The sequence below is a fragment of the Hemicordylus capensis genome, chromosome 4 (genome assembly GCF_027244095.1).
Source record: "Hemicordylus capensis ecotype Gifberg chromosome 4, rHemCap1.1.pri, whole genome shotgun sequence".
NCBI lineage: Eukaryota > Metazoa > Chordata > Lepidosauria > Squamata > Cordylidae > Hemicordylus > Hemicordylus capensis.
Window position 1 is genome coordinate 27148974 of NC_069660.1, and position 17590 is coordinate 27166563.

The following is a 17590-nucleotide window of genomic DNA, read 5'->3' on the forward strand; positions in this document are numbered from 1 at the left end:
TGGAAAAGTAGATTTGGGTGTCATCGGTGTACTGATAACACCCTGCACCAAATCCCCCGATGATCTCTGCCAGCAGTTTCATGTAGAATAAGAATGGTACAATAATGTTACATTTTCTAGCTATGCCATGCTATGCTATGCTAATTTAAATACCTGCGGTGAGAAAGGAGCCCAAAGTTCAGGTTATATCCAAATCGAACAGAATCAAATCTGTTTCAGCAATGTTACATTGGAGCCTGACATTGTTTGTTGTTGGAGTATGGTTACTTTGAGGGTCCTGCAATATTGGAGTATGGTTACTACAGAGGGTCCTGCAATATTGAAATATTATCCCACTGGCTTCTGAATGCTGGCAGTTTTTATGCCATCTGCCACCAGTGCCTTTCTGCTTTCTATATAGGGCAAATAAGTCAGTCTTTATGCAGGAAAATAAATTTATATCAACCTGTTGATTGACGGGAACTTTTCCCACTTGGAGTAATTGCAAAAATAAGCAATTCCAATAGCAGGTGTAAATAATGGGGACTTTACAAATCCTGTTGGCAACTGCATGTCAGAGAAGATGTTATTCTTCGCAGGACCTGAGCTGGTATTATTACATGTATCACTTTTAAAGAAACCGGTTGGGCAGGAAGTTCCTCCGAGTGTGTAATTGTGCGTGCAGCATTCTTTCTTTGTGCCTAATGAGATTATGACATTTGTGGTTAGCTAGGGCTTCTGGAAATTGCAGATAAGAGGCCAGTCGGAAGAAATCCTCCCTCAAAATTTGTGGCTTGATGGAGCAACTTCAGTGCCCTGTTGCATTCATTCCTGTAACAGAAGCCATCACAAATGAACTCTGCAGTGCCTAATATTTGAAGTTGCTTGTAATATATAGTGGCTGTGAGGTTCCCTTATTGATGACCAAGCACAACACTGGTGGGCTAATTTAGACATTATAAAGCCCTGAGCCCCTTAGGTCCAACATATGTTATGTAAGAGCCTACCTTCCTTTACCACATGAGTCTGCCTAGGCCATAGGTTCATCAGTAGAGGTAAAGTAAAGTGTGCCGTCAAGTCGATTTTGACTCCTGGCACCCACAGAGCCCTGCGGTTTTCTTTGGTAGAATACAGGAGGGGTTTACCATTGCCTCCTCCCACGCAGTGTGAGATGGTGCCTTTCAGCATCTTTCTATATCGCTGCTGCCCAATATAGTACCAGCAGGGATTCAAACTGGCAACCTTCTGCTTGTTAGCCAAGCATTTCCCTGCTGTGCCACTTAAGGTGACCAGTAGAGAACCCCTATTCAGACAGTATGTTCAGGCAGCACTCATACAATGAGTGTGCAGAGTTCATAGGTACAGATGTGCACGCAGCTACAGATTCACACATTATATTCTTTTTAAAAAAGGTTTTATTTATTTATTTATTTAATTTCTATACCGCCCTTCCAAAAATGGCTCAGGGCAGTTTGCAACAAAATAAAACAGTTAAAATCCATTAACAGTTAAAATCCAATGTTGAACACAGGTTCAACAATACACTCCCTATCTGTATCCTGCATTTCAGGGGGGCTCCACCCAGGTTCACATTTAAAATGAATGCTTGTATGGAATGTGTAAAACAGAGGGGGGTGTCATGGGAAATGCTAGTTGTGAAAGTAAGCAGGATACTTTTCATTTAGCCAGGGGGTGAGGGGAATGAGGAGGAAAGAATATGTCTATACATGGCTCATTCCAGGCCCAATAAAGGATGTTTTGTTGGACCAGGATTGTTACTGATTTGACCATTATCATCCAGCAGCAAGGCTGTTCCACCAGATATGGATTGTGTATTGTGCTCTTGTCTTTGGATGTTAACTTGAGGAACTGTCCTGCAAATACCAAAATGCAGCATTGGGGCAGCCCATTCAGTGATCAACTAGATAAGCCCTTCTTTATTATTAACAGGTATTTGTCACTCTAAAATCAGTTCACTTATTTTCATTGTAGGTGTGATTTAGGATCTACTGTTTTAACTGTAGCTGAATCTTCTTGCTTCCTTGAGATTTTGACAGAAATTTGAATTATTCAGCATTGTACAGTTATATAGGTTAAATGCTTTGTTAAATACAATCACTTTCAGCATAGGATTACTTCCTTTTCAGCACAAAGTTAATGTCATGATAGCAAGCTGTTTAAAAAATCTATTTTTCTACCTCATTTTAAAAAAATGTAATAATTTAGTTCTGTCTTTGAAACATATTAAGCGTTTAACTTCAATCACGTTCATAGATTGGTGTGAAAATATTTTCATGCTTTGTTCTTGTTTGGTCTTTTCAACTCTAAAGGTTAAGTTTTCTCTCAATCTCTCTCTCTGAGTTAATTCTAAGGGGGGAAAGTCCAGCCTGAAAAGTCAACAAAAGCAAGTAGCTTCTAATGCACCATTACAAACCAATTGTTACATAATAATATTCAAACAACATACTTTGGCTGACATCCCAACTACATTGACAAGAGGAAGTCCTGTTGAAATTTAGCAGTCCTTTCGAGTGACTTCTGAAAAGTACTATTGAGTAATATAGTCAGAAGTTCAGCCACTGCTTTCAGTACTAACCGCTGTCAGAAATATAAACAGATCACAGTAGTGAAAATGTTTCTTTCCTTAAGAATAAGCAGATGGGATTTCAGGGACTATGAAACTGATGACAATAACAGACAGACAGACAAGACAGACAGAGAATGAATTTATGGTCCAGCAGGAGATTGTAAAGTTTCATCACAGTACTGCCCTTGATTTTAAATTCCCACTGCTGTCAGAATCTAAAATGATTATATAGTGGTAAAATTGTTTTCTTTTTTCAGAATGATGAGGCATGCATTTACTCTTCAGCTTCTGTGTGACAGATAAGTCCTATATAGACACTAGGGTTTTTCACACAACCAATATGGATGTGGGCAAGGGGGAAGGCATGATCATTCCTACCTTCCCCCACATGACCGCCTGCATCTTCCCAGCTGCACCTCTTGCCTGCCCACATGATCATCGCTGTGGCAAGTAGCACGCCATTCTGGAGGCCAAGGAAGTGAAGCCTGGCCTCCAGGAATTCCATGATGCAGCACGCGAGTAGTGCAGTGCATTGTGGAAACTCTAAAGGCCGGGTTGCTCTTTCCCAACTTTGGCTGGAGCTGCCAGGCCTCCTGGAATTCCAGGTTTCACCCAGATTTTAAGCATCTCACTCAGATTGCTTAGCCCACTGAGATTTGCCTGGACTTCAGCTTCCATTTTTTAAAAAAAAAGCGAAGGTCAAGCCATTGTAGAAGCAGAGTTATGGAGCAAAATGTGCAGCCACTATTCTGCTCAAAAATTATTTTAAAGCCAGTTTACATAATATGCAAATTAGGCACCCAGATTTGGAAAGCCAGAATATGGCAACCCTAACTTTGGCCTTTCCGCTGTTTTTGGACTACAACTCCCATTATCTGCAGCCACAGTGGAGAGTAGCCAGTGATGATGGGAGTTGTAGTCCTACATCTACAGGAGGGCTAAAGCTGTGCAGCTCTGCCCTAGACAGAAGCCCTTTTCACACATTATGTTCAACATGTACAATCGGTATACAGTGTATACATGATGGTTGATCTGTATGTGCATTATTATGTTCAGTGTGGTTATAACAGCGCGGATGATCTGCGCTCTACATTTTTAGGAGTCTAGTCCCTGTTTAGATTTTAAAATGAATGCAGATACAGTCATTCTAATATATACATATGTGTGGCATACAACAAAAGATGAACAATCCTAGACTTTTCATTAACACAAGCAAAGTTGGGCGTTTTCATAGTTCTGAATGAAGATACAGCAGGAACCTTTGGTCATTAATGTGTTCAGGTGACTAGATCATATTCCATCTGCCCTGAGATTTGTATGCACTGCAATGCATGCAGTGCTCAGCAATCCACACTGTGGATTGTTAGTAAATAATTTTTTGTTACAAAATTTGGCTGACATCCAGACTAAGATTGCACATGCTGAAAAACATCCTGACCCAGCCATGCAGGGTCCCACTGCGCAGGTGCGGTGGCCTCCAAAATGGCTACTGGCTGCGCCAGGGAATAGGCCTGGAAAGGGTTGAAGATGCCTGAACCAGGTGATTTTTAGGAAAAGGAAGGCCAGTGGTGGGGGAGGGGAAACCTCTGCTGGGCCCCACCACTTTGGAGATGCCCCCTGGAGGGGGTAAATTAAAAGAAGAGAGAGAGAAATTCATATTCTTTGTTAAACCCCCGAACAGAGGGCGGGAGGTATAGTTCGGTTTGGGGTCGAACTAAACCGGGGATGGTTCAGCTCGACCCTGAACCTCCTAACCAAACCGGTCCGATGTCGAATCAGTTCGGCTTCGAATCAGTTTGCATACCCCTTGTTGGCTGGTTTCTAATGCTCTTTTTGGGTAGACCTTATCTAGATATGAGAGATATCTTTACAAACAGCAAGGCTGTGAAGCCTATAGTTTAACTCCTTAGTCACCATCCCCAAATGAAATGAAACCTCGTTGCTTCACTGGCATTTCTTGTAACTGATGTGTTCTTTCCTCCCTTCAATTTGTTATTGTTATTTATTATGTTTATATCTCATCCCTTTCTTCAAGGAGCTCAGGATAGCTTACATGATTATTTTCATCTAATTTTATCCTCGCAACAGCCCTATGGAGTAGGCCTGGCAGAGATGACTGGCCCAGGATCATCCAGTGAGCTTCATGGCCAAGGCAGGGAGATTTGAACCCAGGACTCCCCACTCTTAGTCCAACACTCTAACCACTACACCACATTGCCTTTCTATTGTTGGCTTTCTAAATGTACTGTATTGGCATTTAGATTGTGAGGGCTTCTGGGTTTAAAATACTTCTTATAAAAGTTCATCTTTCTGCTGCCTGAGGAGTATTTTTATTCAGACTAAGCTAATGTTTCATAATTCATTCCTTGTAACCAGTTGGATTATCCAGCTGCTGTTCTCTCCCCCGCTCTCTCTCTTTTGCCTTTCAAAGGCACTTCCTTTAAGGGATACAATTTCTCTTATGCTTATTTGCAGGCAGTGAAGTGGAAAGCAAGAAATGTGATACCTGAGTTGATTTTTTTTTTAAGTTACCATCCCCATTGTTTTCCACTCCCCAAAGCATTTCCTGCTTTGCAGTCTATAAAACAGGGGAGATTCTGCCTATTGAAAGTGTAGAACTCTTCCTTAAATAGAAATGTGTTTGATTTTAATAAGCAAGTTATTTGCTTACCTAAATCAGTGGAACAGACAATTATCAGTACTCAAGGCAGACAGATGGATATTTTGCCTGTAAGAGTGAACCACTGCATGTTAAACTTTTCCAGCCTTTTTCTGTGGTAAACATACCTCTGATATTGGCCTATATTTCAAAAGGTCAGAAGAAAATAATTTATGTTTCTCTTCCCAACCCCGCCCCCGCCCTTATCCTTCTACACCTGTCAAAATGATGATGATAAGTTGGCAGTAGGATCAAATTGATTCCACCAAGAATACAGTTTTTTAAATCTTGAGTTCTATTTGACAAGAACTCCAGTTTAATGTAAAGAAAAATCAAAAATCAAAATGAACTGAGAATGATTGTTTATTCAGTCTTCACCAGGAGGGTATCTGTGGTCAGTAATCCCCCACACTCCCGGGGATATTTTGAATTATATATAATTGCATTTTCCAACTCAAAGCCTCATGAATAAAAGCTATTTTAATATCTCATCTTGACTCATCTTGAGTGCTGCACAACATTGGCCCTCCAGCTGTTACTGGACTATAACTCCCATCATCCTTGACATAAAGTAGCTACATTGTGAAATGAGTTTTTTGTGCTGGGGTAATAAGCAGTTAGAAACTAGACATTACAAAAACTGTGCCACTGATTTAAACTAGTATTTGGGTCACTTGTAGAGGAGCAGCTTGTACAAATGTTGCCCCCCCCCCATGAATGGCACCCCTGCACACCAGGATAAGGGAGGGGCATGTACACTCACAACATATGCAGTCCTTATTTTGTGGAATCAGATCAGCAGATGAAGTATCATCTGAATGAGCACCCTCTGCTTGCTGTAAGTGTGCAAGGAATTGGAGCCCCGACTCTGCTAACTAGGCAGAGAGGCACCTTTCAAAGTGGTGATTCTCTGATATTTAGCAGGAGGAGAGCAACTGACCCTGTTCAACCCCACAGCATCCCTCCAGTGCCTGTTGCTAGTGTCTCCTTTTGCCTTTCTTTGTAGACCAGGGGTGCGCAACTCAAAGCCCCAGTGGGCCGGAGACAACTATGACACATCACCAACTAATGTCAAGTCCTCTCCTCTCCCTAATTCGCTGTTGCTTTCAGGTTGCAATCCTAGGCATGCTTACTTAGGAATAAGCCACACTGGGAGTATTTCCAGGTAAACATGCATAGGATGGTTCTGTGAGACAGTTTCAGAAAGGACGGCTCCCTTGAAGAAGGGGGAACTGACCCAGAGAGCAGCTGTCTGCCTTTCTGGGGTGCCGTTGCAGCAGAAGATACCGACTTGTGGGCCAGCAAAGAAAGACCTTGTGGGCCAGATCCGGCCCTTGGGCCTTGTGTTGTGCAGGCCTGTCTTAGAGATAGGGATGATGATGATGATGATTATCATCATCATTATTATATTCTATATAAACCACTCTGAACACTTTTTTGTTGTTTTTGAAATGGGGTATATTGCACTAGTTTGATTGGCTGACACGTTGAGGAAAAGTACTCAAAGTAGTCCTATTGCCTAAGTTGTCCTTTTAATTTCAATGGGACTATTTTGAGTAATTGTTCTAAATATGTCAGCAAACATTTTAATCTTCAGCGTGATTAATGATAATGGCTTTTAATGATATAGTTTTAAAGCTTTTTTCAAAGACCTTTCAACAATATAGTTTTGATTTTAATTTTAATCTGGTTTAAATATATCTATTTATTTTTATTGTTATGTGTTTTTGATTTTAATGTAAACCACCCTGAGCTACTTTAGGAAGGGGGGTATATAAGTGGAATGAATGAATGAATGATGTGGTAAGCATGGCAGGTGATGGTGACTTTATGATCAAGGGGGAGGTGACTAAATCTACCTCGTTCTGGATCTTCAAATGAAATCAGTTAAATCAAAATACCATTAAGCCTCAGCCATGACCCACTCAAGCGTGTCCCTCTGTCACTCTTTATCTGAGCCTGTGCCAAATCTCCCCATTATGCAAGAGAGTGACTTCAATCATTAAACAATATGCATTCTCAGGGTGTTGTAATGCGCACTGTAGTGTTGACTAAAGGCAGTTGGGCTCTGTCATCCTTATCTGAATCAGCGGAGTGACAAAGTACAACTGCAGGCTCTTTGTATTCCCTTGGAACAAGGGAGATTGGACGCAGACCTGTATTTAACAACTGAGGTCAAATGGGCAAGGCATGGGACTGAAGTTGTTGTAAAAAAAATTTCTTCCCTCCTATAATTTTATCTTCACAACAACCCTCTCAGGTAGGCTAAGGTGAGAGATAGTGACTGACCCAAGGTCACACAGCTATAAGTGAGCAAGAATGGGGGTGGAGGACCAATATCCCTGGGCCTATGTGGGGAGCCCACCCTTGACTCTCTGCTCCTACTTCCCTTACTTATTGACAAGCTTCTGGCTTCTGATCAGAGTGTGGGGACTGTGTGATATTATTTGCATAAGAGCAAGAGAAAGGGCATGCCAACAATGTTTTGTTTTTCACTATGTCCAGTGTGGTGTAGTGGTTAGTAGTAGCGTGGTGGTAGTAGTGGTGGTGGTGATCAGTAGTAGTAGTTAGTAGCGTGGTGAAGTGGTTAACATGTTGAACTAGGACCAGGGAGACCCTTGTTCAAATCTCCATTCAGTCACAATTCCTCACTCATATAGTTCTTCTGCAGCAAACACACGGAGTGGGGGATCACAAGGAGAGAAGAAGAAGGCAGGTAGCCCAAGGGCCCATCTTCACTTCTTGTCCTAGGGCCCAGTTCCACCTTGCTACACCCGTGCACAGTGGATCCTCCCAGAGCTCCTCATGCTTCCTTTCTCAAGGTCCCCCCCCCCGAAGATCTATCTTTTTAGAGGGAATTTTAAATGCTTTTTGACAGATTGAGGGGGATGTGATTGATTGATCCATCCATCCAGCCACCCATTATTAAAAATGTTTCTGGTTTGCTCTTCCAAAGTGGCTCAGATTGGGAGTGGCTTGGTATTGTATGTGTTTGGCAGCATTCAGAAGGTTCCAAGTTCCATCCCTGGCATCTCCACGTAAGGCTAGGAAAGATCCCTGCCTGAAATCTGGAGATTTGCTGCCAGTCACTGTAGACAACACTGAGCCAGTTGGACCAACAGCCTGATTCATCATGAATAGTATCAAGTGTTCAAACAGAGTGGCTCAAAAACAGGTAGTTAAATTGGTCTCTTATGATAAAATGCCAATTGTTAAGGCAATCAGAGAAAGTATGTGTAAGAAATGTTAGGAGAACTGATTGTTCTCTGCTGAAATATGAGGTTCCGCCCTCTTACTGCTTACTTACTACTATTATTATTTATATACAAGTTTAAAACAACAACAACAACAAAAGTTATTGAAGCAAGAAAAGAAAAAAAGATGGTCCTCTAAGGAGTTAACTTCGCTACTGGACCCACTGAGCTGGTTGGTGTGAGGAGCTCAAAATATCTAAAGACAGAGCTAGATGTTTGTTTTCTTCTCCTGCTAATTGAGCAAAGAGGCACCTTTTTAAAGTGGCGATTCTTGTTTATTGAGCCAGGGAAAAGCAACTGGCCCTATCCAGCCCCAGCTCAGCATCCCTCCAGTAGCTGTTGCTGGTGTCTGTCTTATGTTGTTGGTTTTTTGTTTTTTGTTTAGATTGTGAGCCCTTTGGGGACAGGGAGCCATCTTCTTTATTTTTATTTCCCTCTGTCAACCACGTTGGGGTAAAAGTGGTGTAAAAATATCCATCGTTGTTGTCGTCCTCTTCCCAAGCTTCAGCTATGTCATACCACCTGTGCTGGCTACGTGAGCAGAACTTCATCCACAATGTGGGTGGGGCCAAGCTGGCTGTGTCCTTTGCATTCTTTGGGTCTGCAGGCATTTGCCTGAGGCCACAGCAAACATCATAGAAACAGAGCAGTGGCCAGTATCCCAAGCTCAGTCAGTATCTGACGTCAGATGAGAAAACAGGTAGAACTGAGGTGCTAACAGAGGTCAATCAATAGCTGAGAGAGTAGTAACCAAGTGCAAAGTTCAGTGCCCCCTGCAAACTGGGAGGAACTGAGGGTTGCCAGCTGATTAGGGGGGAAACTCTCACCTGCTCTTGTGCCTTTATCAGCAGCTTGATCTGCAGAAAGCTGCAACTGGAGCTTTTCACGGCACTGAGATAAATATACCAATAAGCTGCTATTACCATATTGACCCAAATAGATAACAACTCTGAAGTTAAGACACTCCCCCCACTTAAAAAATAGAGATTAAATACATGCTATACCTTTATGTGCCCCCCAAAAGAACAGGGCTCTGAATTTAAGATGACCCCTGCCCTCAAATTCTAACACCAAATAACTTAGGAAAAAACCTAGTCTTGGATTCAGGTAAATACAGTGCATGCATAGCTACAGAGACTAGTTAAAAAGTTGACAGTCTTAATAGGAATATGCAGTGTGATCCTAAGCATATTTGCTGAAAAGTTTCAGTGGGGCCAACTCTCAAACAAATGTACATAAGGTGGTGTTTTTGGCCAATCCATTCCTGGATCCAGGCCAGCTTTTGCATGGGGCCTGGAGTAGAAAGGGAGCTAACAAACAGCCAGCAGCAAGAGCGCTGAAAATCAGTCTGCACCTGGTTCTCTCTGTTATAATAATATCTATTTCATTAAACTGTTAATCTTCCTGATTTTACTCCACTGCCTTGTCCTTGCATACTACAACTCTTTCTCTTGGATTTTACACATAGGCTTGAAGGCTTGTTCAGGGAAACTGGGATAAACTAGTATCACAGAGAAAGAAATTTTGATGTTATATAATATCAACAGCTAGACTCTAATAAGCCCTTGTTCAAGGAAGGATTGGATGTAGCCAGGCTCCATTGGCTTCTTCTGACACCTGACTGGAAACCGAGGAGGTGGATTCTGATTGGGTCCATGGTTTTTAAGAGGAGAAGCAATCAACAATGTCATCTACAGAGCAGTGGTTTTGTAGGCTTATCAGCAGTTCTAGCAGCTCACTCTGGGTCTGCAGGGCAGCTGGGGCTTGGGAGGCATGGGAAGAGCTACGACCCGAAGCAGGGCCAAGTAAGTGTTCGGTGATTTAGCAGGGGGCAATTCTCATTCTGGGGCCACAAGGGGTGGGGTGTGTGGTTTATACAAGCGGCATGTGGCTTTGAGAATATGTTTCTAAGTTGTGTGAATGTATCTCTGCCGTAACCATATCAAGCTCCTGGTGTGAGATGTCTGATGGTAGCTGCTTGCCCTGCCCCTCTGCTTCATGGCTTGAGCTGAGTGTAGTTTTCCATCATATTGTGCCCATGTAAAAATTAGCACTGGACACAGGATCAAGCATCCTAAGAATCTGTTTTCCCAAAATAAAACAAAAGGAAGTTTCTAGCCCTTAAGGTAGTGGTTTTCAAGCCCTAGGGAGCCCCCCAGGGGAGGAGTGCTAGGAGAGCAAGTATGGTGTAATGGTTAGAGCTCTGGATTAGGACTGGGGGAGACCCGAGTTCAAATCCCCATTCAGCCATGATACTTGCTGGGTGACTCTGGGCCAGTCACTTCTCTCCCACCCTCACCTACTTCACAGGGTTGTTGTGAGGAGAAACTTAAGTACATAGTACACCGCTCTGGGCTTCTTGGAGGAAGGGCGGGATATAAAATGAAATAAATAAATAAAATATCTTGTAGCGAGCATGAATTGTGCCCTTTGCTAAACAGGGTGCACCCTGGTTTGCACTTGGATGAGTGACGACATTCGAATACTGCCTGCTGTAAAATCGTCTCCTTAAGAGATGGTATCACAGCTCAGTGTAGAGCTTTGGCCTGCATGCAGATGGTCCAAGGATCACTCCCTGGCGGCATCTCCAGATAGGGCTGGGAGAAAGTCCTGCCTGAAACCTTGGAGAGCCCCTGCCAGTCAGTGTAGACAAATGGATCTATATGGACCCATGGTCTGACTCCGTATAAGCAGCTTCCTGTGTTCCTCCTTGTGTGTTGTTTTAGGATGTGAGGCCCTAAATGTGTACAGTTCGATTCCTTTCCTAATGCCCGTATTGCATTAGGGTCCCAGTCTACAGTTCTCTGCACACAATAGCAGGCTGCATTCATATTACTGCACATAGTTGTTCTGCTATTACAACACGGCTGATGCTGGGTTGTAGATGGGGGCAGAATAAGTTTAGAAGAGGGGCCCAGGTGAAAAAAAACTTTGACAAATGCTTCCCATGTGCAGGTAATCCCAGGTGTTGTTGAACAGGATCTAGAGTGATGGGAGTGGGGTGCCTGCATGAGCACCTTTTCATGCCTAGTAGGAAAATAAGGAATATGCAATTCAGTTTAATCTGCATAATCTCCCAGGTCATTCTGTAGCAGATCTTAAGGTGACCATACTCCAACAACAAATAATTTCCAAAAGCAGAGACTGACAAAAAGCTACTGAGGTGGAATTCATTCCCAGAGTTCTTCCTCTGGAACTGGGAGAGTCTAGCTCTCAACAGAAAGTATATAATCACTCTCTTTATGTACTTACTCATCTGGTGATGCCAATTCAATACCACTGACTGCTGGTTCAGAATGATCCATTCTGAGAGGATCTTGCATTTGTTCGATAAGGCCTTTTATTTATTTGCTCTCTGGATTGAGACCGCCTCTTGCATTGCTCGGCCTTTTGATCTCGCATTGTAAAAGAAAAATCTTAGTGCATACTTATCTATCAACTTACTAGAGCATCTCATGCCTGCTCGAGATGACAGAAACATATCCTGTCAATAGTTTGTTTCTCCCATAAAATAAGGTCCCATAAGACTACTTGTTTTGCTGCAAGAGACTAATATGACTATACTTTGCGATAGTCCACTATACTTTCACGTGGTTGTGAAAAGAGATCTGATAGGGCTTGAAGAGTAACTGTAAGATCTTTCAGCTGGGAAGAGTTCCTTCCTCTAAACAGAATACCTGAGGAGTGTGGAGTAAGGGAAATGGATGCTTTCTGGCAATAACCCCTGAGGCAAGAAAAGCCCTCATGAGGGGTACCCACGGTGTTTGGGATGGGCCTCGAGGTCTGTTACATTATTGGTAGCCTTTAGTTACAATCCCTACTGAAAATAAGAGAATCTGAGTTACATTACAAATAACTGAGTGTAAATGTGTTACCTTTGGGTTAGCCTGCTCCGTATGTTCAGGTGTGTTTTATTTCAGTTTACCCTGTAGCCATGAAGTCTCTAAATAAAACCCAATCATGTGTTAGGGGAAAAAAATCCTCTACTATGTATTATGTGTGATGGTTCCTCTTGCAGTATCTTCCCCATCATGTAGTCCACCTGCCAGCCCATTTTATTATTGATAGCTGTTTAAAAGAGTGCTTTCTTCTTCTTGGAAGAAACAAGGAATGGTGGAGGAATAAAAAACAATCAGAAAGGGACTCTTTCCTGTGCTTCTCAAGTATAGAAGGGCATTTTTTTTTTTACTTTAATAAAGGTGGGCCACATCCAGTGGCAGCTGAAGTCCTCTGTGCTCCTGAGGCAAGGTGCCAAATGCCGCCCTTCTTGTGTGCACCCTCCTCACCTTCTCCCCGCCCTTTAAAAAAAAGCATAGTGCAGAAAGACATCTTGCCCCCTCCATGTCTGGTACCCCAGTAATCTGCTGTCTGAGGTGACCTCCTAATCTCACCTCATGAAAGGCCACATCCCAGGAATTCTCTAGTGCAACATCTTTTAAACGGCTTGGGCCCTGGGTATTTAAGAGAATTTTTTTTCATCATGAACCACACCGTCCATTGAGATCATCAGGAGAGGTCTGTCTGCAGTTGCCACCAGCTCGTCCAGTGCTGCCCCGAAGCTTTGGAACGCGCTCTCTGTTGAAATAAGAGCCTCCCCATCTCTGACAATTAAAAAATAAATAAATTAAAAAAATCTTTAAAGACACATCTGTTCACCCAGGCTTTTAATTAACTACCGTTTTAATAGTTTCAACATTGTTTTAAAATATTGTTTTAAGGTTTTAAATTGGTGTAATGTTTCAACTTTTTGCTGTCATTTATTTTAACCAATGTTTTCATTTCTCCGTTGTCATTATTTGTTTTAACGATTCTGTTTTTGTTTTTTAATTGTAAACTGCCCAGAGGCATATGTTTTGGGTGGTATAAAAACATGTTAAATAAACAAAAAAAATCTTTTAAAAAGCATGCAGCTCAAATCAGGCAAAGTTTCAGGCAAGGGACAGTACCTAGTAAGAGTTCAGGAACTGGCTGCACGTGGTGTGGTTATGGCCACTGACTTCAGTGGCTTGAAGAGAGGGTGACAAATTCAAGGATGATAGGTCTGTCAACAGTTATTGGTTACTACGATAGCTAAATCATATAAATGTAATAATAATAATAATAATAATAATAATAAATGGGTTCTGAATACTGGTTACTGGAGGACAAAGAACACAGGAAGGATGTTTGCCTTTGTGCAAGGAAGGATGTTTGCTTTGGACTAGGGATGTACTCAAAGTATTTAGTGCATCCCCAGGGTGGCAGAGAGTAGTAGCTTTAAAAGGAGGCACACAGGTCCCTACCTGCTCCTCCGCCACCCCCCGCTGCTCCACCATGGCGCTGTCTGTTCTATCCATTCCAAAAAGCCCCGTGCTGTGCAGCTGCTTCCCAGCAGCGTCCGCAACAGTGTCCGTGCACACATGGCGTCCAACGACCATGCGCACGCTGCTGGGAACAGGGAAGCAGCCACACAGTGCAGGGCTTCTCAGAACGTAGAGAACAGACAGTGCCATGGTGGGGCAGTGGAGGAGCAGGTAGGGACCTGCATGCCTCCTTTTAAAGCTACCACTTGCCCCCCACCAAAATGTTTTGGCTGTGGCAGCCCGAATCGTTCCAGCACCTCTCCGTTGAGGCGCCGAAACAATTTGGGCACATCTCTACTTTGGACTTCCCGAAAATATCTGGTTGTTTGTGGGAAATTGTGAGCATGAACACCGTCGGTGGGTGGGGTGTGCCCGAACATGAGCTAGATGAATTCTTGGTCTGATCTCAAAAGGCTCTTATGTTTGTTCATTCCAAATAAAATACCTTAAAACTGTGCTCTTTCTGCAGGTGTTGTGAGTGCCTAAGATGCTGCGGAAGAGGAGACCCAAGGCCTCGGACGGTTTGGCTTGGCCATCCGGAAAAGAGAGGCCAGAGATACCCACGTAATGTGATCAACAACCAGAAATACAACTTCTTTACTTTTCTACCAGGGGTATGTTGTCTTGAAAGCCACTTCCAAGACATTTAATGTAACTTTGACAGTGATGGGTTCAGCCGTTTAAGCTATGCTTTAGATCTGAGGTTCCCTACCTTGGGTCCCTAGATATTGTTGGACTACAACTCCCATCATCCCTTTGGCCATTGTGGCTGGGAATGATAGGAACTGTAGTTCAACATCTTCTCAGAACCCAAGGTTGGGAACAGCATTCCCTCTAACAGTGAATCCCAGATGTTATTGACTACATCTTCCAGCATCCCCAACTGCAATGGCCTTTGGCTGGGAATTATGAGAGTTGTAGTCCACAACATCTGGGATTCCCTGTTAGAGGGAATACACTGGCTGAGAACCTTGGTTTAGATTATTATGAATGAACCCTGTTGAGCCTCAGGCTTGTGTACTCTCCGTCCCCTTGACTTTTTGTGCAAGAGGGGAGGAGTTCTAAAGCTTCCAAATGGTTCTGAATAATCTTCAATGTCCTATTCATATCTGAACTCTAGAAATCATGGTTTAGTTTATGTGTGGCTAGTTCAAACAAACTAGGATCAAGTTGTGTTTGCAGATCCTGGTTTGTTAACGAGAAGTCTGGATGTAATCAAATAGACCATGTCTGGTTTATTCCCAAATCTGGGCCTAATTGAATAAACGATGTGGTTTATTCAAACTGAAAGTTGAAGTTTTCAGTCTCCTTCTCTTATGCATGACAGAGGAGAAGAAGGTAGATCTGAGGCCCACACTGGTTCATTCACAATCATCTAAATATTCACCCGAATCTGGCCACAGTTTGTTTGGAATTAGGGTGGCTAGAATGTTGGCTCAAGCTATTTTGTTGCCTTTGGTGAATATTAATTTAGCCCGATCTACCCCACCTCTTGTGCATCTTGTATGCCAGGGTGAGATGTAATAGTGTCCTGATTACATCACTGTCCCCCTGTTCTGCACCACTGAATGGAGAAAAGAGGAGAGAATGACACTGGGGACTCATACAGAGCTCCTCACCATCCAGACCTTTGGGACAACAGAGCAGGGAGAGAATTGTGTTTTCTCAGTTGCATTCACTCCATCTCCATGCACACAAATAGATGCTTTGTGCCATCTGTTTGGATCGAGCAAAGAGAATCATGTTCTCTCAAGGAAATCATCCATCCTGATTGGATGGGGCTATGGTTGGGAGAAGAGACTGTAGGGAGGACAACAACATTGCATCCACGTCTCTGCTGTTGTCCTAAGGTTCTGAGATTGTGAGGGATTATGTTCCCCTTTAGAAGTTTCCCAGTTGGTTTAGTACCCGCCCCCCCTTTTGCTGAATATTCTACTTATTCAATTTTGTCTGCCCTAGCTATAGAATGCATTAATAATAATAAACTTTATTTGTTAGCTGCCCCATAACAAATTGTTCTCTGGGTGGATTAAAACACACAAACAAACAAAAACACATAACACATTAAATCATAACAGACAAACAAGAAGAAAATAAAGTACAAAACAGCTTAAAAACTTATTTTAAAATTAGTTAAAAACCAGATCAAATCAGAAAAACCAAAATTTTAAAGGCCTGGGTGAACAAAAAGATCTTTACCTTTTCTTCCTTTGAGTTTTTCCTTTATACTCGGGTGTCACACCCTTTAATATACTAATAATCAGCTTGCTACCTCAATATAAAAGATAATCTAATGTTGCAGATCTCATTTTCCTGCCTGCAGAAGAGTTCCTCAACCCTTTTATTAACATGTACATCTTCCTATCCATTTTTTCCAGGATGGGTTTGAAAAATTGAGAATGTTTTTTACTATTTTAATGTCCTGTATCTAAATAGGTGCTTGTCCTCTCCTTAACACAAATATGACCATTGTAGATTGTTTCTTTTCTGGAAGCCTTAGAAGTTTCCATAGCCAATTGTTAGCTGAGCTGCAAAAACATCTCATTATGCCTTGCTCTTTCTTAGGTGCTGTTCAACCAGTTCAAGTACTTCTTCAATCTTTACTTCTTATTTCTGGCCTGTTCTCAATTTGTTCCTGAAATGAGGCTCGGTGCACTTTACACATATTGGGTTCCACTGGTAGGTAATATCAGGTTTGTTTATTCAAGAAATGTTTCAGGGTTGAATACAAGATGTCCTTTGTTACCTTATCTCCAAGATCCGAGTAATGCTGTAACTTAAAATGGTTTTTGTTAGCTTATTTTATGAAGCCTTCCTTTTATGTGTTTAGGAATAGTAGGTGCTCAGTCTGAGATTTAACTGATTTAATAAAATGTTTGCTATTCAGAAATAAGACCTTGAGCAATGCAGAAAATGCTTGGGGATACTTGATCCAAAGGGTAATTTATTCCAAAGCTCAGCCGTGCCATGTGTACAGCTGAGGGAAATTCCCTTGGGTTAACTCCCAAGAAGAGTAGACCATCATCTGGACATTCTGGCAGCTATTTCTGTTAGAAATGACAATCCGCTGAGCCAGTGTTATTGAGTGGATAGAAATTTTGTGTCACAGAGACCTGGATTCAAGTCCTACCTAAGGGCCAACTACAAGTTATACAAGAGATCTGGGATTGGCTCGATAGATAGATAGATAACCACAAAGTGGCAGCAGGAGTTCTGAATTTGATTGGCGGAGGAGTGGTGGTGGGGCAGGGGAAGAAATGTTCAAACATTACATAGGAACATAGGAATCTGCCTTCCACTGAGTCAGACCATTGGTCCATCCCTGATTAGCCACTAGACGAGCCGGTGGCAACTGCAGATGAACCTCTCCAGATGATCTCAATGGGCGGTGTGGTTCATAACGAAGAAAGCATTCTTCGCCTTTATCAGCTCAAGGCACCGCACATTTTATCAGTTCAATAAAGTAAAGTAAAATGTGCCATCAAGTTGGTGTTGACTCCTGGTGACCACAGAGCCCTGTGGTTGTCTTTGGTAGAGGACAGGAGGGGTTTACCATTGCCTCCTCCCGTGCAGTATGAGATGATGCCTTTCAGCATTTTCCTGTATTGCTGCTGCCCAATATAGGTGTTTCCAATAGTCCACAGTACATTATCGCTGAGCATACCACAGGATTGTGGTTCCAGACAGCTTTGCACATCAAAGCCTCCTGCAGAACTGCACACATGTAGGGTCTGCAGCTGATCTCAGGAAACAATGAGGGCCAGAAACA

At 42.5% G+C, this 17590-nt stretch overlaps 1 protein-coding gene across 4 annotated transcripts in view; it reads left to right on the forward strand.

Annotated features, from left to right (window-relative positions):
• The window catches only part of ATP9A (ATPase phospholipid transporting 9A (putative)), a 144822-nt gene that overhangs the window by 12305 nt on the left and 114927 nt on the right, over positions 1 to 17590 (forward strand). For 3 of the 4 annotated variants that reach the window (XR_008306299.1, XM_053246763.1, XM_053246766.1), the window contains exons 2-3: positions 14291 to 14435; positions 16387 to 16500. Coding sequence is in view for 3 of the 4 variants with exons in the window: in XM_053246763.1 (XP_053102738.1) it covers positions 14291 to 14435; positions 16387 to 16500 (259 nt within the window). In the remaining variant the exon portion in view is untranslated. Of the gene's footprint in view, positions 1 to 10128; positions 10285 to 14290; positions 14436 to 16386; positions 16501 to 17590 lie in introns of those variants that run through there. The other variant, XM_053246765.1, reaches the window with a different exon arrangement.